At 37.3% G+C, this 22768-nt stretch overlaps 1 protein-coding gene across 1 annotated transcript in view; it reads right to left on the minus strand.

Annotated features, from left to right (window-relative positions):
- The window catches only part of CDH7 (cadherin 7), a 116789-nt gene that overhangs the window by 11083 nt on the left and 82938 nt on the right, over positions 1-22768 (minus strand). The window contains 4 exon segments of the mRNA XM_021686406.1: positions 15982-16233; positions 19442-19559; positions 20219-20340; positions 21170-21306. Coding sequence (XP_021542081.1) covers positions 15982-16233; positions 19442-19559; positions 20219-20340; positions 21170-21306 — 629 coding nt within the window.

Raw genomic sequence — 22768 nt, forward strand, 5'->3', positions numbered from 1 at the left:
TGACACTGATGAAAGAAATTGAGGATGACTCAAATAAATGGACAAATAAACCATGCTCACGGATTGGAAGAAAATTATTTTAAAATGTCCATACTATCCAAAGCGAACTACAGATTCAATGTAATCTCTTCAAATTACCAATGTCATTTTCCAAAGAATCACAACAAAGAATCCTGAAATGTATCCGGAACCTCAAAAGACCCCAAATAGCCAAACCAATCCTGAGAGAGAACAAAGTTAGAGGTGTTATGATCCCTGATTTCAACCTACACTGCAGAGCTATAGTAATTGAAACAGTATCGTACTAGCACAAAAACAGACACATAAATCAATGGAATAGAAGAGAGAGGCCAGAAATAAATGCACACAATTATGGTCAATTAAACTATGACAAAGGAGGCATGAATATACAACAGGGAAAAGACTGTCTGTTCAGAAAATGGTGTTGGGAAAACCTGACCACTTTCTTACGCCATAAACAAAAATAAATTCAAAATGGATTAAAAGACTTGAATGTAAGACCTGAAACCACAAATCTCCTAGAAGGAAACATAGTAAGCTCTTTGCAGCATGTTTTTGGACCCACCTCCTTAGGCAACGGCAACAAAAGCTAAAAAAATCTTTTGTTGATGTATTGGGAATACATCAAAGTTTTTGCACAGTGAAGGACAACATCGATAAATGAAAGGGCAACCTATTGAATGGGAGAAGATATTTGCAAATCATATATTCGATAAGGGGTTAATATCGAAAATATACAAAGAACTTACACACCTTAATATCAAAAACAACCAAGTAAACAACCCAATTAAAAATGGGTACAGAGCTTGAATAGTAATTTTTCTAAAGAAGACCTACAGATAGCCAACAGGAACACCAAAAGATGTTTAACATCACTAATCACCAGGGAAATGCCATTCAAAACCGGAAGATTACCTCACACCTGTCAGATTGACAACTGTCAAAAAGACAAAAAATAAGAAGTGTTGGCATAGATGTAGAGAAAACAAAACACTTACACACTGTTGGTGGGAATGTAAATTGGTGTAGCCACTATGGAAAACAGTATGGAGTTCCCTCAAAGGTTAAAACTACCATAAGATCGAGTAATTACACTTCTGGGTATTTAGCCGAAGAAAACAAAAGCACCAATTCAAAGAGATATGTTTTGAAGAATTTCCATACTGTGTTCTCTCTCTCTCTCTCGCTCTCCATATATATACATGACTGTATTATGCTAAGTGAAATATCTCAGAGAAAGACAAATACTGAATGATTTCATTTGTATGTGGAATCTAAAAAACAAATTGAAACAGAATCATAGGAAACAAACTGTGGGTTACCAGAGTAGGGAGTGACTGGGAGGTGGGCAAAATAGGTGAAGGAGACTAAGTTGTCCAATCCTCCAGTTATAAAATAAGACATGGGAATGTAATGTATAAGGAATATATTCAATAATTTTGTAACAATTTTGTATGGTGACATATGGTACCTAGATTTATCATGGAAATCATTTCATATAAAAATATCAAATCACTATAATGTACACCTGAAATTAATAGGATGTTGTATGTCAAATATACTTCAATTAAAAAGACAAAGAATCATGGTTGTGAACAGTGCTTAATTTAATCAGTAGGTAAGACTCCCCCCTGAGAAGGTAACACTGAAGCTGGTCAAAAAGGATAGTGTGAGCCCAACAGGTGAAGGGATTCAGGAAAATTCTTTCAGTAACAGGGTGGCATGTTTGAAACTAATGGAGAGGCAGCTGTGTGGTTCTTCCTATAGGGTGAGTGAAGGATTAGACAGCCTGATACCTTCACAAGGTGAGCAGGTGTCAGAACATGTCTTGCTTTGTGGGCCATGAGAACGATTTGGATTTTATGTAAGTACATTTGCTGCTTCTGAAATGTCTCAAGCAAAGAAATAATTTATGCTTTAAAAACTGAAATGATAGGAAAAATACAGGGGTACTAGTGCAGTCTGGTGATCAAAGACAGATGTCATTGGAAGTGACATCTAAGCTGAGATCTAAAGGATGAGAGAATTCAACTTGTCATTTTTGTCTGGATCTATGTGCTGTAGAATAAGAGAGATATGCAGATCCTCAGTCACAGAAGGCCAGAATTTGAACTTGTACTTATGAACCTACTCTATTATTTATAGTCACAAAGAATAAATGAAGATTTATATTTGATAAAATCCAAACATGTGAATGAGGTAAACCAGATATCAACTATAGCATTTTTAACTAAAATTTAAGCTGACTTTTAACAACAAATGCAGTATCCCTGAAATATCTACTGCAGTATTTTCTTTATCTTTGGATAGATTAGGAAAATCATATATTCAGATTTATTTTTTCTTGAGCCCTTATAGATCTCCAAGGCCATTAACCCAAAAATATAATTTAAATATTTTAAGTGTGTGCCATATCCACCTTATAGAGAAAAAATTAAGAGACAGGATGGATTTCAGACAAAATGCCCTAAAATCATATAATCTTAGGAAATGGGAAAGTCTGGGTCCAATGGAGATAGTACTTATGGGTAAGGACAAGAATAAAATCAAACCTTCTTTTCCACTAATGAATACATTCAAATCATTCATGGTCTTGTTCAGCATGCAGGTATGGCAGGCCCTCTACATGTCATATCAGCATTTTATGGCTACATACATAATGATAAAATTATACTCAGCCCCTGACTCTAAAAGCAGGAGTCTACTGGAGCACACAGACAGACAAACTAATGAAACAGGTGAGTCAGTCATGAAGGATGCTATGGTATACACAAGGTGCTATGGGGCACGCAGGAACAACACCCAACCTGGACTCTGAAGCAAAACAGGGGGAAAGGTGTTCAAGGCAGAAGGAGCAAGTCATGTGAGAGCAGGTAAGACAAAGCTGGATGAGTCTGAGAAAGAGTAGCTCCACAATTTGGCTGAAGGTTGAAATGGTAGAGAGCAGTTAGGTCATAGAAAGTCTGTGATTTTCATCTGTAGACCATTGGAGCCATGGAAATCTTATTTTAAGTGGGTGTGTGTCACAGTCATGCTTGGTTTGCAAAAGCTTGGTCTGCCTGTGATGCTGGTGGATTGGATCTGGTAGACACAGGAAATTGCCTAATTCAGAAAGGCGGTGACAGACCTGGGGCAAAATCAGGTGCAACATGAAGGGAGAGCATGGCATAGATTCAAGAATCAACAAAGTAAAATTTCATATTTTGGGGTGACTGATTGGCTGTGGGAGATGGAAGAAAAGAGTAAAGTCTGATTGATTCCCTTCCAGAAACACGGAAATAGGAACTAAGTTAGGAGGAGAGGTAGGGATGTAGGAAAACTGTTCAGGATTTAATAATTCTATTCGAATTTCTAATGCCAGCAATCTGTTAGAATGATGAATATGCCCATCCCAGAGTTCTGCAAATCATCTGCACAACAGAGATGCTGCTAGGGGCGCCTGGGTGGCTCAGTTGGTTAAGCAACTGCCTTTGGCTCAGGTCATGATCCTGGAGTCCCGGGATCAAGTCCCGCATCAGGCTCCCTGCTTAGCAGGGAGTCTGCTTCTCCCTCTCCCGCTCCCCCCTCTTGTGCTCGCTCTCTCTCAAATAAATAAATAAAATCTTTAAAAAAAAAAAAAAAAGAGAGATGCTGCTTTCTATGTCTCATCTTGAGACAAGGAAACATTTCATTATAACCAAAACTCAGCTTCCCCTTGCCCCGCAAAAAGTATCAGAGTTCCTCACCATTAAATGTGCCAGTTAGAATTATTTGAGTATCAAGACAGACATAAAACTGACCTAAGTACAATGAATATTGTGTGTACAAAGACAACTGGTATACTATATATTTTGGTTGTAATGAAGTATAATCTCAAATTTATCATATACAATTCCTGATGTGTTCTCTCAAGGTTGGAAGTAATTGGAGGATACTGTAAATTAGACAGTCAGAGTTAACCAAAGAAGTGATGAAGCTGCTTTGTAAAGCAGATCAAAGATTCTGCTGGTTCTAATTTGGCAGTACCTGGGCTGCGATACCCACAGATTGACAGGCATTTCCCAGAGACGCGGAAGCCTCTCCTATTGGAAAACACTTAGAGAAAAATACCTTAAAAAGGACATCCAGAAGGCAGTCCCACCTGTGTTTGGGTCCTGGCTGTGACACCTTATAACTTTGTGCATGTCTCCTCTAATTTACAGTTTTCTCATATAAAAAGTGGACATAATACTATTTACTAATACCTGCCTAGGAAATGTGTGGTGAGAATTAAATTAGACCATGCTCATAAAGCACTTAGCTAATGTCTAGCACTTAGTATGAGCTTATTAAATGTAATTAATTTTTTCCTATGCTTACACTTGTTTGAAAGACAAACACATGTGCCACCATAAATTAGCCACTTCTGTCCTTTATTATCACTAGGACTATCATTATAGATTATGATGGGGATCAATCTTTTGCATAGTGCTATCATACTGTTCTCCACTATCTAATATATATATATTTTACTTAGGTAATACTATCACTTACAAAACTAGGAACATATTTTCCTGTTGAACAAAATCATGAGTGGTCACAGTGAGAGGAGCAAATATGATACAGCACTCTGTAGACCAGGAAAGAAAAGTGAAAAGATGCATGACAGCTGGATGTCAAGCTGGCAATCCTGGACACACTGAAAGAACTTGAATTCTATGTAGTAAATAGTGGTTTCCACAACTGATTTATTAAACCTGGAGCTGGGCCAGTCTAACTAATCCCAGTTGTGGTTAAAGATCAAGGAGCTAGAGGGAATATTATAAGACTTCAATTACTTGGATCTAAAGGTCCAAATATGGAAAAACAAAACTTAATACAGTAAATGCAGTGACAATTTTAGTGTGCAGGAAAACGCAGCAGTCTAACAAAGAAACTAACTGTGCAGACTAACCAAGAAAATAGCTATAATAGGGGCGCCTGGGTGGCTCAGTTGGTTAGGTGACTGCCTTCGGCTCAGGTCATGATCCTGGAGTCCCGGGATCGAGTCCCGCATCGGGCTCCCGGCTCGGCGGGGAGCCTGCTTCTCCCTCTGACCCTCTCCCCTCTCATGCTGTTTCTCTCTCTCTCTCTCTCAAATAAATAAATAAATAAAATCTTAAAAAAAAAAAGAAAATAGCTATAATATTCTCAGGATAAATGTGCAATATTTAATATTGAAACATATTTTAAAACAACTGAAATTCTTTCTGCTCATTTCTCAAAATCCACTGAAGTAATAATTTAGTGTCAGTCATTCATAATTTTTTTTAAAGACTTTATTTATTTGGGAGAGAGAGAGCAAACAACTGGGGGGAAGGACAAAAGGAGAGGGAGAAACAGACTCCCTGCTGAGCGGGGAGCCAGCTACAACGGGACTTGGTCCAGGACTCAGATATCATGAACTGAGCTGAAGGCAGGTACTTGCCCAACTGAGCCACTCAGGTGCCCCAAATTTGTTTTTTTCTGAAATGCGTTCAGCTTGGTTGAAAAATAACCATATAGGTCTAGTCTGAGGAATTCAGCTAGGTAACTATCAAACCATTCTGAACACCTACGAACGAACTCAACAGGAGAGCGAAGAAAAGAATAGCAGCAACTCTCTGAACAGAAAAGCTACCACTTTCTGGAAGGTAGGACGTGCGGAGAAGTGAATCCGAGGCGATATTCGGGAGGATAGACGGCGGGGGAGGGAGCCTCCATCAGCCGCTACCGGCAAGTGACAGAGCAGCGGAGCACAAAATCGGAACTTTTAGAAATCGCTTCTGCTGAGGGATGTCACTCCAGTGGCTAAGCAGGGGGTGGAACCCTCCGGGACAGTGTGGTCTCATGACCCTCAGGGTCACAGAAAGACTGGGGGTGCCCGAGTGCAGCAGAGCTCCCAGGTATCGGAGCAGGGAAGCCGGCTGCAGAGACAGAGCCGAGGAGTGGGCTCTCAGCTCGGGGTTGCCATAAACTGTGATCCACGGCACAGTCGGGCCACTGCTCTTCCAGCAGAGACCCAACAAGCGGCAGATCTGGGGAGACGCCCCTTCCTCCCCTGGGAGGAGCGGCGTGGGAGCCACCGCAGGGATCTGCTGGGTTTGGAGACTCCACCCGGGGTTGGGTGCCAGAGATAGAAATGCGCGGTCACAGGCCGGGTGAGCACAGAGTACGGCCAGAGACTGAGGAGACAGGAGTGATTTACTGCTTTTCTCTGGGGGCGCACTGAAGGGTGGGGCCCCAAGTTCTCGGCTCCTCCGGGGCGGAGATTGGGAGGCCGCCATTTTCACTCTCCTCCTCCAAAGCTGGGCATAAAGCTTGCAGGGAACAAAAGCTCCCGAGAGCAAACCCGAGCAGATTACTTAGCGCGGCCCCCAGCACCGGCGGAACAATTCTGCCTCAGTGAAGACTTTTGAGAATCACGGAGAATCACGGCAGCAGGCCCCTCCCCCAGAAGATCAGCAAGAACAGCCTGCCAAGACCAAGTTTACGGATCAATGAGAACGGCAGAACGCTAGCACTAGGGGAATACTGCACATAGAATTCATGGCTTTTTTCCCCATGATTCTTTAGTCTTTCAAAGTTAATTTTTTTAATTTTCTTTTTTTTCTTTTTCTGTTTTTTTGAATTTTTACTTTTTCCTTTTTCAACCAACATCTTATCAATCCCTTTTTTAAAAATCTTTTTTATTTTTAAATTTTAGAGTCCTAGTCTATCCCTTCAGTGTAGTTAATCTTATTTTTTGTATATATATAAGTTGTTCTCTCTTTAAAATTTTGGTATATGTTTCTTCTAGCAGACCAAAATATACCCTAAGTCTCTAGTGTATGGCTTTGTTCTAGTCTCCTGCCTGCTCACATTCTCTCCCTTTTTTAAAAATTTCTCTTCTTTATTTTTTCAACCAACTTCTTATCAATTCCTTTTATAAAATCTTATATAATTTTTGTCTTTAAGTCATTTTCCATCCCTTCATCATATTTACCCTTATTTTTGTACATATATGTTTTTCTTTCTTTAAAATTTTGGGAGGCAGTTTCTTCTAACAGACCAAAATATGCCCAAAATCTAGTGTGTGGCACTGATCTATTCACCAGCCTGATCATATTTGAACATATTCTTTTTTTTTCCCTTTTTCTTTTTTCTTTCTTTCCCTTTCTTTTCCCCTGGTTTCAGGTCTCTTCTGATTTGTTTAGTGTATATTTTTCTGGGGTCATTGTTACCTTGTTAGCATTTTGTTCTCTCATTCATCTATTCTCTTTTGGACAAAATGACAAGATGGAAAAAATCACCTCAAAAAAAAGAACAAGAGGCAGTACTGACTGCCAGGGACCTACTCAATACGGACATCAGTAATATGTCAGAACGAGAGTTCAGAGTGATGATTATAAAGATACTAGCTGGGCTTGAAAAAAGCATGGAAGATACTAGAGAAACACTTTGAGAAAAAAAAAGAACTAAAATTTAACCAAGTCAAAATCAAAAAGGCTATTAATGAGGTACAATCAAAAATGGAGGCTCTAACTGCTAGGATAAATGAGGCAGAAGAGAGAAGTAGTGATATAGAAGACCAAATGATGGAGAATAAAGAAGCTGAGAAAGAGAGAGAGAAAGAACCACTGCATCACGAGGGCAGAATTCGAGAGCTAAGTGATACCATAAGACGAAACAATATTAGAATAATTGAGATCCCAGAAGAAGAAAGAGAGAGGCAGAAGGTATACTGGAGCAAATTATAGCAGAGAACTTGCCTAATTTGAGGAAGGAAACAGGCATTAAAATCCAGGAGGCACAGAGAACCCCTCTCAAAATCAATAAAAATAGGTCAACACCCCGATATCTAATAGTAAAACTTAAAAGTCTCAGAGACAAAGAGAAAATCCTGAAAGCAGCTCAGGACAAGAGGTCTGTAACCCACAATGTTAGAAACATTAGATTGGCAGCAGCCCTATCCACAGAGACCTGGCAGGCCAGAAAGGACTGGCATGCTATATTCAGAGCACTGAATGAGAAAAATATGCAGCCAAGAATACTATATCCAGCTAGACTGTCATTGAAAATAGAAGGAGAAATAAAAAGCTTCCAGGACAAACAAAAACTAAAGGAATTTGCAAACACGAAACCAGCCCTACAAGAAATATTGAAAGGGGTCCTCTAAGCAAAGAGAGAGCCTAAAAGTAACATAGACCAGAAAGGAACACAGACAATATACAGTAACAGTCACCTTACAGGCAATACAGTGGCACTAAATTCATATCTTTCAATAGTTATCCTGAATGTAAATGGGCTAAATGCCCCAATCAAAAGACACAAGGTATCAGATTGGATAAAAAAACAAGACCCATCGATATGCTGTCTGCAAGAGACTCATTTTAGACCCAAAGACACCTCCAGATTGTCAGGGGATGGAAAACCATTTACCATGCTAATGGACACCAAAAGAAAGCTGGGGTAGCAATCCTTATATCAGACAAATTAGATTTTAAACCAAAGATTATACTAAGAGATGAGGAAGGGCACTATATCATACTTAAAGGGTCTATCCAACAAGAAGATCTAACAATTGTAAATATCTATGCCCCTAACATGGGAGCAGCCAATTATATAAGCCAGTTAATAACAAAATCAAAGAAACACATTGACAAAAATACAATAATAGTAGGGGACTTTAACACCCCGTTCATTGAAATGGACAGATCATCTAAGCAAAAGATCAACAAGGAAATAAAGACTTTATTTTTTTTTATTATGTTAGGTTAATCACCATACATTATATCATTAGTTTTTGATGTAGTGTGGAAAAAAAGACTTTAAATGACACACTAGACCAAATGGACTTCACAGATATATTCAGAACATTCCATCCCAAAGCAACAGAATACACATTCTTCTCTAGTGCCCATGGAACATTCTCCAGAATAGATCACATCCTAGGTCACAAATCAGGTCTCAACTGGTACCAAATGATTGGGATCATTCCCTGCATATTTTTGGACTGATATGCTTTGAAACTAGAACTCAATCCCAAGAGGAAAGTCGGAAAGAACTCAAATACATGGAGGCCAGAGAGCATCCTACTACAGAATGAATGGGTCAACCAGGAAATTAAAGAAGAATTAAAAAAAATCATGGAAACAAATGAAAATGAAAACACAACTGTTCAAAATCTTTGGGATGCAAAAAACGCAGTCCTAAGAGGAAAGTACATAGCAATACAAGCCTTTCTCAAGAAAGGAGAATGGTCTCAAATACACAACCTAACCCTATACCTAAAGGAGCTGGAGAAAGAACAACAAATAAAGCCTAAACCCAGCAGGAGAAGAGAAATAGTAAAGATCAGAGCAGAAATCAATGAAATAGAAACCAAAAGAACAGTAGAACAGATCAATGAAACTAGGAGCTAGTTCTTTGAAAGAATTAATAAGATTGATATACCCCTGGCCAGACTTATCAAAAAGAAAAGAGAAATGGCCCAAATAAATAAAATCATGAATGAAAGAGGAGAGATCACAACCAACACCAAAGAAATACAAACAATTATAAGAACATATTATGAGCAACTATATGCCAGCAAATTAGATAATCTGGAAGAAATGCATGCATTCCTAGAGATGTATAAACTACCAAAAGTGAACCAGGAAAAAAGAGAAAAACTGAACAGACCTATAACCACTAAGGAAATTGAAGCAGTCATCAAAAATCTCCCAACAAACAAGAGCCCAGGGCCAGATGGTTTCCAAGGGGAATTCTACCAAACATTTAAAGAAGAATTAATTCCTATTCTTCTGAAACTGTTCCAAAAAATAGAAATGGAAGGAAATCTTCCAAACTCATTTTATGAGGCCACCATTACCTTGATCCCAAAACCAGACAAAGACCCCATCAAAAAGAATTACAGACCAATATCCCTGATGAACATGGATGCAAAAAATATCACCAAAATACTAGCCAATAGGATCCAACAGTACATTAAAAGGATTATTCACCATGACCCAGTGGGATTTATTCCTGGGCTGCAAGGTTGGTTCAACATGTGCAAATCGATCATAAAAGAAAGAACGAGAACTATATCATCCTGTCAATAGATGCAGAAAAAGTATTTGACAAAATACAGCATCCTTTCTTGATTAAAACTCTTCAGAGTGTAGGGATAGAGGGTACATACCTCAATATCATAAAAGCCATCTATGCAAAGCCCACAGCGAATATCATTCTCAATGGGGAAAAACTGAGAGCTTTCCCCCTGAGGTCAGGAACACGGCAGGGATATCCACTATCACCACTGCTATTCAGCATAGTACTAGAAGTCTTAGCCACAGCAATCAGACAACAAAAGAAATGAAAGGCATCCTAATCGGCAAAGAAGAAGTCAAACTCTCACTCTTTGCAGATGATAGGATACTTTATGTGGAAAACCCAAAAGACTCCACCCCAAAACTGCAAGAACTCATACAGGAATTCAGTAAAGTGGCAGGATATAAAATCAATGCACAGAAATCAGTGGCATTTCTAAACACCAACAACAAGACAGAAGAAAGAGAAATGAAGGAGTTGATCCCATTTACAACTGCACTCAAAACCATAAGATACCTAGGAATAAATCTAACCAAAGAGGCAAAGAATCTGTACTCAGAAAACTATAAAATACTCATGAAAGAAATTGAGGAAGACACAAAGAAATGGAAAAACGTTCCATGCTCATGGATTGGAAGAACAAATATTGTGAAGATGTCAATGCTAGAGCAATCTACACATTCAATGCAATCCCTATCAAAATACCATGAACTTTTTTCAAAGAAATGGAACAAATAATCCTAAAATTTGTATGGAACCAGAAAAGAGTCTGAATAGCCAGAGGAATATTGAAAAAGAAAAGCAAAGCTGGTGGCATCACAATTCCGGACTTCAAGCTCTATTACGAAGCTGTAATCATCAAGACAGTATGTATTGGCACAAAAACAGACACATAGATCAATGGAACAGAATAGAGAGCCCAGAAATGGACCCTCAACTCTATGGTCAACTCATCTTTGACAATGCAGGAAAGAATGTCCAATGGAAAAAAAACAGTCTCTTCAACAAATGGTGTTGGGAAAATTGGACAGCCACATGCAGAAGAATGAAACTGGACCATTTCCTTACACCACACACAAAAATAGACTCAAAATGGTTGAAAGACCTAAATGTGAGACAGGAATCCATCAAAATCCTAGAGAACACAGGCAGCGGCCTCTTCGACCGCAGCCGAAGCAACTTCTTCCTAGAAACATCGCCAAAGGCAAGGGAAGCAAGGGCAAAAATGAACTATTGGGACTTCATCAAGATAAAAAGCTTTTGCACAGCAAGGGAAACAATCAACAAAACCAAAAGACAACTGACAGAATGGGAGAAGATATTTGCAAATGACATATCAGATAAAGGGCTAGTATCCAAAATCTATAAAGAACTTATGAAACTCAACACCCAAAGAACAAATGATCCAATCAAGAAATAGGAAGAAGACATGAACAGACATTTTTCCAAAGAAGACATCCAAATGGCCAACAGACACAAGAAAAAGTGCTCAACATCGCTCGGCATCAGGGAAATCCAAATCAAAACTTCAATGAGATACCACCTCACACCAGTCAGAATGGCTAAAATTAACAAGTCAGGAAAACGACAGATGTTGGCAAGGATGCGGAGAAAGGGGAACCCTCCTACACTGTTGGTGGGAATGCAAGCTGGTGCAACCACTCTGGAAAACAGTATGGAGGTTCCTCAAAAAGTTGAAAATAGTGCTACTGTACAACCCAGCAATTGCACTATTCAATATTTAGCCCAAAGATACAAATGTAGTGATCTGACGGGGTATGTGTACCCCAGTGTTTATAGCAGCAATGTCCACAATAGCCAAACTATGGAAAGAGCCAAGATGTCCATTAACAGATGAATGGATAAAGAAGATGTCGTATATATATACAACGGAATATTACGCAGCCATCAAAAAAAAAGAAACAACGAAATCTTGCCATTTTTAATGACATGGATGGAACTAGAGGGTATTATAGCTACGCGAAATAAGTCAGTCAGAGAAAGACATGTATCATATGATCTCACTGATATGAGGAATTCTTAATCTCAGGAAACAAACTGAAGTTTGCTGGGGTGGTGGGTGATGGAAGGGATGGGGTGGCTGGGTGATAGACATTGGTGATAGACACCTGTGTGAAGCTATTTGAAAGCTATGTGCTATGGTGAGTGCTGTGAATTGTGTAAGACTGATGAATCACAGACCTGTACCCCTGAAACAATTAATACATTATATGTTTAAAAAAAAAAAGAAGAAGAAGATAGTAGGAAGGGAAAAATGAAGGGGGGAGAAATCGGAGGGGGAGACAAACCATGAGAGACTGTGGACTCTGAGAAACAAACTGAGGGTTCTAGAGGGGAGGGGGTGAGGGGATGGGTTAGCCTGGTGATTGGTATTAAAGAGGGCATGTATTAAAAAAAATATATGCCCACAATTATGAACTTAACTATGATAAAAATGCATAAGAAAATTGGTGTTGGGGTAGGGCTCAGTCATGTGGCTCAGTCTGTTAAGCCTCTGACTCTTGATTTTGGCTCAGGTCATAATCTCAGAGTCGTGAGGTGGAGCCCCATGTTGGGCTCCATGCTGAGCATGAGCATCTCCCTCTGCCTTTCCCCTTGCTTGCATGCTCTCTCTCTCTCTCAATAAATAAATAAAATCTTAAAAATTGGTGTGGCAAAAATATTTAGTCAAACATTAGAATACTAAAGTATTTTGCCATATACTGATGAAATGGTTCTACTTGCAAAATAATCACATCTGATTGATAACTTTATCATGAACTTTGAATATGACCATAATCATTCCCATTCGAGGTATATTCAATGTAAGTAAAGGAAACTTCAGGCTCTAATTTTTGGGTCTCTTTCATTTAGAAAATTCAGGTACAAATAAATTAGAAAGGGTGAGAACAAAGTTAGGATGGGAGAAAACTCAGGAAATAGTTCACCCGTAAAGGTAGGAGGACACAAACATGAAGTCGACACGACCAACTTCAGACAACATGACTTTTCAACTCTGAGAAAGAAAGGACTATGTGTGAACAATTTTGAAAAAAAAATATTTTCAAGGTGTGTTTTTTTTTGTAGTTTAATCCAAAAGCAGTGATTCATGATAAAGAGACCTAGAATCTTATGGCATAACTTGTTATATGAACTCCCGAAATCCTCGAACCCAGTTTTACTTCCCTTTTCCCCTCTGCAAAGTGCAGAGGTTTGGGCTAGAATTGATTTCTATGATGCCTTCCAGCATGAATATTCTGGAAACTTCAGGGCATCCCTTTCTCTCATCTTACAAATAGCTTTAATTTGAAACATCACTGGAAAACAAACTTGCCATACAGGGAAGCACCTTTTCTTAGGGATTAAAAGCCCAGGTGCTTCTCTAGTTTCACCCTTATAGATTGAACTATATTCTCAAGTAGTTCTTCCCTATTTCCATCCCTTTGCTTTTTTTTTTTTAAACCATTTTTTAAGATTTTTTATTTATTCATTTGAGAGAGAGAGAGAGACAGAAAGAGAGAGCACGAGCAGGGGGGAGATTCAAAAAGAGAGGGAGAAGCAGATTCCCTGAGCAGGGAGCCGACATGGGGACTCGATCCCAGAACCCTGAGATCATAACCTGAGCTGAAGGCAGACTCTTAACCAACTGAGACACCCAGGCACCCCTACCCTGATTTTTTCTAGCAATATTTATTTAGAAGCCTAAAAATATTGAGTTACAAATCCTGTTATCTAGTTCTAGGAATAACCCACCTCACCTCTTGAGGTGTAAAGGTCATTCGTGCACTAGAAGTCGTGACCCATGCCAGGCTGTGTATCCCATCCACAGCACCCCCACCGAAATACGCGGTCATGTTGGCTTTGTCACATGTTGTGTGAAAACCCAGAGTCTGTAATTGAGGAGACAGAACCAAAAGAATATGCAACGTCCTGATCATCTGTTTCTAAAGACTCAGGAAATAAGGCATAAAAAGACTCAATTCTGAACAGGAATACCAGTATTTTAACACACTGATGACTGAGCAAAGTCCTCACTGAGAAATGAAAGCCACTAGTCCTCAAATGAATTTCAGTACAATAGGCTCTGTTTGGACTTGTTTTGGTAGACTTGGAGAAACTTTAAAAGATGAGTAAAATATAAGACATAAACACCTTATCCTAAGAAGTGGAAGAGGTATTCCTAGTCTGGTATCTGTTAAAGGAAAAGGCTCAAATATAACTAAATTTTGACGAAATCCACAAAAACCTATAATCTTACCCTGAGACAAATGTATACACACATGTACTCTTATATGTCATATGCAAGAATAAAATCTATAAAACTCTATTTCACTTATTTTCAGTGACAGCTAGGTAATGATTCTTAATTAGAACCATCAAGCCACTTAGCCTGCAAGGAATCCTTAGGTCAATGGTAAAAGTATGTTCTAAGCATGAAGAAGGCTTCATTAGATAGACAGCCTTAAAAAAAAGTCAAAGGTAATTAATTGTTGGGTGTGATTAAATTGTGAGGAATACAATTTTATCTTACTTGTTTGAAGTATGACATAATCTAAATTGTCTGTGATAAACTGGCCAGGTTAAGTTCAAAAAGAGTCATCCATATACCATCTGCCTTTGCAGTGGTTCCATCTTTTTCAAAATTTACTCTAGTCCTTTGTATTCTATTCTAATCAGGCTTTAACTGAGAATTACTTACCATTTCTAATGAATTTGAGATTTTCCATCACCTGTGTGAAGCTATTTGAAAAAAAGTTTTTTTCCTTTCTAGATTTATTTGGTTAGCTGAGGTTATTGAAGTCAGTAATTTCCATTTGTATGAGATCATTTACAGTGTATTAGTAACTAGGTCTTAGCTTGGTTAATAGGTTGAGAATTCAGTTCATCAATAACACTTAAAAGTTATCGCATGTGCACTATATGGTAGGTACATGATTATCTCATTTAATTTTTACAACAACCTTACAGTCTAATTCTATTATTTTTCCCTTCTAGATTAAATAGCCCAGCTTTATAATGTTCCCCTGGTGAAAAGCTAGTGTATGTTGGGAACAGTAATAAAAGTTAGGTTTACTGAACTTCATAAATCTTGTTTTTAAACATTACACAATGATGATTCACATTGCCAAATTCAGCTTTTACAAAAATCTATTATAAATGGGTTCACAAATTATATTAGACCCCAAGAAAACACACAGTACGGTCTCAGATGTAATATTAAACGCTTGTTGTCCTTGATGTAGGAAGTTCTACTCTGATAGACAATATAGCTAAGGAATAAACCCATTACCCAATGCCCATGTTGGATGTCTCCCAATTTTTAAAAGGGTACTGCATAATCTCTTATAAAACTAATTCTAAGTTATAAATCTTATTTAACCATGCAATAAAGTAATCATGGAGAGTATAATTAAATATGCTAATTCTTGGGAAATTATAACTTTTGCATTGCTGAAATTGCAATCTTTTCAAATTTGTGAATAATTTAAAAATCTACCTTAAATCTTTTCTGAAAAGAGGTGGGATATAAAACCATAATTTCTGAAGTAATCACATTATCAAAACAACATAGAAAATATTCTGGTCTAAAATATCTCCTCTGTAGGGTATTCTAAAACAAACAGCTGGGACACGGTAAATTTGGAAAAAAAAAAAAAATCAAGTTTAAACAGTCATTTATCTTCAATGTTGTTTTAAAAATGAAATTGATATTTTTTCCGAGTTGTATTTTAAATATACCATTGGAAAGTGTGGCCAACGAACAAGGGTTGCTCATTGAACAAAACACCATCCAATAGAATTCTTGCATATGTTCTCAAAAAGGTACTAAAGGCAAAAGAAAAGAGAAAGGTCATGATATATGGTTGGTGCGATTGCTCTTACAGAGCAAGCACTGGAAACAGTACCTACCCAGTAATGTCAAGACACAGGCGAGTATCGCGATCAGGGCTCCTGTGCTGAGACCCGCGGGTAGGACGTAGGCTTCCGCATTGCAAGTCTGGGCGATCCCCTCGGCATCACAGTCGCAGACGCGGATGGTGAGAGTGTTGGTGCTGCTGAGGGAAGGCGATCCACTGTCCACGATGAAGATCGGCAAATAGTAAACAGATTGTTCTTGTCTCCGGAAGCCATTTCTCCTGGTGAGAATGGAAGCTGTGTTGTCTAGGATAGAGAAAACAAATGTGTAACACAAAACTTCTGGACTCAGTCCTGCCAAACTTACCTGATTTAAGGGGGTGGGGGGCTGGGCGAAATAGGTGAAGGGGATTAAGAGGTACAAACTTCTAGAAGAAACACACACACACACACACACAAATTTATGTGATTTAAGTCATTCTGTTAAGTGTCTTTTGTCAGAGAGCTCTATTACCCAGTACTGGTTGATTTTAATATATTTTAATGTATTTACGTCATGCTACACAGTTATGACCAAAGGAAACAGTTATCCAGTAAAACTGAATATGAAAATTTTTGTTCATCCCTTAACTGCAACTTTGTAAAAATTACATAGAATACACCCTTTTCTCCTAAATTTCAAACCATACACTTACAAAGAGGATGAGTCAAATTAACAGGATAAATATTTTTGCAGCATCATCAGATAACACAAATAAAAATCCCAATTCATCCTCTCCTTGACAAGTTCCAAACCCAATATAGAAACAAGTAAAATAAGACAATCCAGCTTTATTTGAATTAAGTATACATAGATATTCAGGAAAGGAATTATTGTGTAGTTTTTAAAAATCCATATTGGTATATACCATCACCCAAACCCCATGTATATAAACATTTTGTTAGTGATAAAATAGGTCATTTGTGTTTAACTTATATTCAATATTCTATTTTATCTAACATTTAATTATGAAGCTTTTACCAGTGATCAATAAGTCTGTATCACACAACTGTAATTTCTATATCAGAAATAATTTTTTTATCTACTAACAATTTACCCAGCTACTGTCTTAACTAGAAAATTTATGTGATCCTTTAAATTTATAGCAATTAAAACATAAAGAAGGAAAATAGGATCATAGTTTCATCTAGTGTACTTTAATATGTATCTCCTTTCCAAGCTATCAAAAAGATATTTATCCAATGTTTATCAGAAAAGAATTAACAATGCTCTAATGAAAGAGCAAGCTGAAATCTATTCTATCCAAAGAGCACAAAACAAGAAGCTCATAGGAGCCTGGAGAAAACATATAACCTCCACTCATAGATGTGGCAAGTATAAAACTGTGATTTTTAGGTTCTGTCTGGTAAGTTTTTATGTAAACAAATCTTTTAAGACGTGAATTTCAGGTGTTCATTAAAAATCTATACATGGAGTTGTAGAAGGATATTATTTTCAGTATGTTTCCATACACTTAATAGTAACACACACACGTGTCTATTTCTTTACCTCCCAATCATTAAGATATAGGTATCGATGATTTGATACACAAAGTTTTTTCAGAGCTGCTGAATTGTAATCTAACATGACTGGCATCAAATAGCATGCGTGTGTGTGTGTGCACGCACACACACACACACACAATGGATTGTGAAGCACATGCATAAATGCCCAATATGTGAAAGAAAGCCCTAATCTCAGGAAGGAGATCATAAAATTCATCATGTTCTCTATGCAGTTCCTATGATGGAAGCTAATATAAGAACTGATCTTCTCCAAGGTACATGCTAGGGAGCTCTGGTCTTGAATTAGGGAAATCTTTCAATTGTGCAGCAGTGGGGATGTCCTATAAATCCATACATTTTAGTGCATGTACTGTTCAACAATTGTGGTGGTAGTGGATGATGACACATGGGGGAAATATTCAGACTCTTCTTGGCAAGGTCATAAAATCCTCTCTCTACACTTGTGCTGGATGAATCCAAGTGCTGAGAATTGTCCCAAATATGATTAAGTCAGAGAGTCTAGGATTACCCACATAGAGAATGCTCTTCCTTTTATATTACTAAAGGGACAAGATAGTGTTCTCATTTAAGCAGAAAGTGGGATCAGGAAAACTATTATTTTCAGATTGAATTTTTGAGGTCAAAGTTGGATTTTCTACACTAAAGAAGATGGTGGCTTCAGGCAAAAAGTACTTATCATGTCTACCTTCTGAGTAAGTCTTTTTAGATGAGCCAGTGTTTGACTAGCAAATCTATTTCTACATTTTTTTTTCCCCCTGAAACCTGATTCACACATTCAACCCAAAGGAATTACATTTTCTGTATTGGTGGAGCATACTCCTCTCTCTCTCTCTATATATATCAGTTGAAAATGCCCTTCCGTTAAAATAAATACCTTGAATGAAAACACCTGTGAATATATAAATTCAAAATTAGAGGACAGATAGCAGGTTCTCTTACTTTAAAAGTTCTTATAATTGTCCATGTGTTGTCTATAATGATATATATATATATATGTTGTTTATATTATAAAATAATTGTTTATATATGCCTATGTCAGTCTATATATATTTATAAAATGTAAATATATATGTGTGTTTCTGTCTATATATAGATTTTTAAAGCAAAAATGTGTGTGTGTATTTTTTTAAGCAAAACCAGAATATACTTACAGGTACTTATAAAAATATTCTATAATGAAACTTAGGGAACTGAGAGAGTGTTTACCTTTGAAGCAGAGAAATGAGATTTAGGATGACAGGAAATTCTTTTGTTTTTTTTTATACTTCCTTGCATCAGGAATATATCTGTTAATTATTTGCATGGATTACTTCTATTTTTTTGTTAAATAAAATAACTGATGCTACTATTGAAAATATATTTTTTTAAAGATTTTATTTATTTATTTGACAGAGAGAGACACAGCAAAAGAGGGAACACAAGCAGGGGGAGTGGGAGAGGGAGAAGCAGGCTTCCCACAGAGCAGAGAGCCCGATGCGAGGCTCAATCCCAGGACCATGACCTGAGCCAAAGGCAGACGATTAATGACTGAGCCACTCAGGCGCCCCAGCTACTATTGAAAATATTAAGTCAAAGTTGATTTAGGTTGATATAAAACTGGAAATACCGATTATTTTCCTAATGTCTCAAGTTATACCTATGTAGTATATAGCCTTGTTAACACATTTAGCTGGCTCTCAAAGGTCTAAAAGAAAAGTCAGAAAGAGATGTATCTGGCTCTCCCCTATTTGGATTTAGGCCTGAAATGATTTAAGTAGCAGCTGCTTCTTCATGACAGCAAATCCATAGATAAAAATTACTTGAGGTGCTCATTGCCCTTTAATTAATGTCCTTGCTAGTGTGTGTGTGTGTGTGTGTGTGTCTCCATAATCAGCATTCCTGAGCAAGAAAAAGTATTTGCCTAGAGAGTTTGTACCTGCTGCCTCCACTGGTGACAATAATTCCTTACCTTTGTTATCTTTCAGTGAAAAGTTGTGGTTATTTGTTGCATCGGTTGTTAAGCTGAAATAAAATTGGTGTCCATTGGATGGCTCATCTTTATCAATAGCACTGATCTTCTGGATAACCTAGGGATGGAGAATTAAAAAACATGACAGCACGTTGCTGTGCTCTTCTGCATTCTGTGCTATAGGACAGAGCAATTTTATACCTTATAATAAATACCATCCTCCTGGGGGGAAGGACCAGATGTACTAATATGAACCCAATCTAAAAAGGGCTCTGAAAACTCAATCATGTCCCTTTGAAATTTCATGTTTGCATTTACTTTTGTGAACCTGAGAAAGAAGCTGTACCAACTGATGACATTAGCCCAGTACACATCACAAAACCCCGAACGATACGGATGAGTAGAACAAACCACACCAAGATTAAACTACACTTAATTCTTAGAAGTTCAAGGTACGTAAGCCCTGCTGTGTAAAACGGGGAACAGCCCAATCAAGCTTCATATGCTAGATTTCTCCTTAAAAGAGTCAAAGCCCTCAACCATTTACCATGGCTTTTACAATGTTCACTCTTCTTCTTGAGAAATTTCATCATCCCAATTAAACCAGAATTTTAAAGTTCCTTCAATATTAGTTTATGCTACACATCAAAGTGTTAGTTTTGCTGAGACGTGCTGATTATGTTTTATCTTAAAGCTGGCAGAATTTCAAAGGCAACTGCGGCTGGCTATTTTTAAAGAAATCCCAAGCTAGGAGCCTGGTGTGCTGAGAGCTCTTACCTGCCCTGGCTGGGCATTTTCACACACAGTGGTCTCATAGTCCATAGCAAATTCGGGGGCGTTGTCATTGACGTCGAGTATAGTAATGGCCACATAGCCTCTTCCGACTTGAGATGGATTCTCTAATAAAGAGGAAAATGTCTTACCATTTACTCTGAGAGTAAAGCTATTTTCCACTGCCATTTTACTCAAGCAACTCCTATTAAAAACAATTAGAATTATTCAAAATAGTTTGCCTCTTAAATCATGATTCTAATAAGAAAATGACCAAACCATGAATGAAATCTAGAAACATAACACTATGTTTCTTCAAAGGGAGCAACAGAAAATTTGATCTAAACATCATATATATGTATAGTACATGTGTGTATTTATTTGAGTTCCTGATGAGAAAATCATTGAAAGAAAGAACCAATAAACCATGAATTTCAATATTCTTTGAAGCTAGAGTACAGATTTGTATGACTATACACATATATTATATAAATATTATCTATGCACATATACTATATATGTAGATAATATGCATAACATATAATTATGCATTGTTCTTTCAATATTTTTACTATAAGGGGCTAAAATCAGTTCAATATCAATATGCTTATCTGTGTGTATTGGTTAGAGATCAAGTTACTACTTTTTGTAAGCTCTTGGACCGACTTTATATCAGCATAGATGCAGCTTATGAAATAAGACTATAATACAACAGGAAGCCATTGGAAGATAACTCAGGCCCATTATTTTATAGTAATCTCTTTTCATTAACTTTGTGAGTATTGGCAAATAAATGATATAAGTATATTTCACAGCTTGAAATTAGGGATTTTCAAGATTTTGCTCAATTAAAATAAGCATGTAATGTAACTCAAGCAGAAATTAGCACCTCATGACAACCCATTCTCTACTCTCAATGACCTCCATCCTAATTTAATGTTAAACCTTACAACTTACGGCTCTCCATTGCAAGAACTGTGATATTATGAACAGCATTTGTCTCTCGATCCAAAGATTTGGCAGTTGTAATAACTCCACTGTTGGCATCAATATTGAAGTATCTCTCCAAGTCTGTGTTTCTGTCAATTGAATACCTAGTTGAACATTAAAAAAGAAAGAAAAAAATACTTCAATATTTGTTTGATTACAGTTTGCTAAATTTATTTCATTAATTGCATAGCCAACCACCAAATTCTGCTGACTCCACAATCTGTCATATTAGTAACATAAATACATGCTTAGTTTAAAACTTCACCAATGTTATACTCAGCTCATAACTGCTTGTCAGTAATCTTTTTGCTTTTCTGTCAGTAAAAAATAAATACCCTAGTATAGATATCTTCACAGTGGATTGTTTAACTAATAAACTTCAAATTTATTTTATTATTATTTTGGCTCTCGAAAATCATTTACAAAAGATTTAGTAGCCCTTGTCACGGTTATAGGTCCCTCTAAAAAGAAACAGACAAAGACGTCTTGCCCATTCACATACACTTAGTAACATCTTTTGTCTTGACAACACCAGCCTAATCTTATTCCTCCAACTTTTTTTAATTAATTTATTTTTGATGTAGTGTTCCATGATTCATTGTTTGTGCATAACACCCAGTGCTCCATTCAGCACGTGCCCTCTTTAATACCCATCACCAGGCTAACCCATCCCCCCACCCCCCTCCCCTCTAGAACCCTCAGTTTGTTTCTCAGAGTCCATAGTCTCTCATGGTTCATCTCCCCCTCCAATTCCCCTCCTTCATTTTTCCCTTCCTACTTTTTTTTTTTTAACATATAATGTATTATTTGTTTCAGAGGTACAGGTCTGTGATTCATCAGTCTTACACAATTCACAGCACTCACCATAGCACATACCCTCCCCAATGTCTATCACCCAGCCACCCCATCCCTCCCATCACCCACCACCCCAGCAAACTTCAGTTTGTTTCCCAAGATTAAGAATTCCTCATATCACTGAGATCATATGATACATATCTTCCTCTGATTGACTTATTTCGCTTAGCATACTTAATCCCCCAACTTTTAAAACATTTTCCACTCAGGATCTTGACCAGGATTCCATAGATATGTTTCAAGGTAGAACCCTTAAAATTACATGAATATTTTGGTGTGTAGAAGCATTTTCTCAAAATATTCGCTATCCAAATGTCAGTGAAAAATGTTATTATATATATAATAATATATATATTTATATATTCATATATATATATATATATAAATATACATAATTCCATTATGCTATTATTTGTTCCATACACAAAATTCACCCACCTCCAATTAATGACTATCTTCAAACACCACAGCCCCACCCCCAGTGGTTCTAGTTGAGTGAAGGAATCTCATTTAAAAGCAAACAATTAAACAAAAGAACAGATAAGCAAACACATACCAATTTAAGAACGTATTTTATGTTTCCATAGTTTTCCAACTACTATTATTAAATAGAATCATATACTTCTAGTCTGATGTATTATAAAATGCTAGACACATAGCAAACATAGCAAGGAAAGAGGAGGCATTAGAAAATATTAGAAAATTAACCAC

This window comes from Neomonachus schauinslandi, chromosome 14 (assembly GCF_002201575.2).
Source record: "Neomonachus schauinslandi chromosome 14, ASM220157v2, whole genome shotgun sequence".
NCBI lineage: Eukaryota > Metazoa > Chordata > Mammalia > Carnivora > Phocidae > Neomonachus > Neomonachus schauinslandi.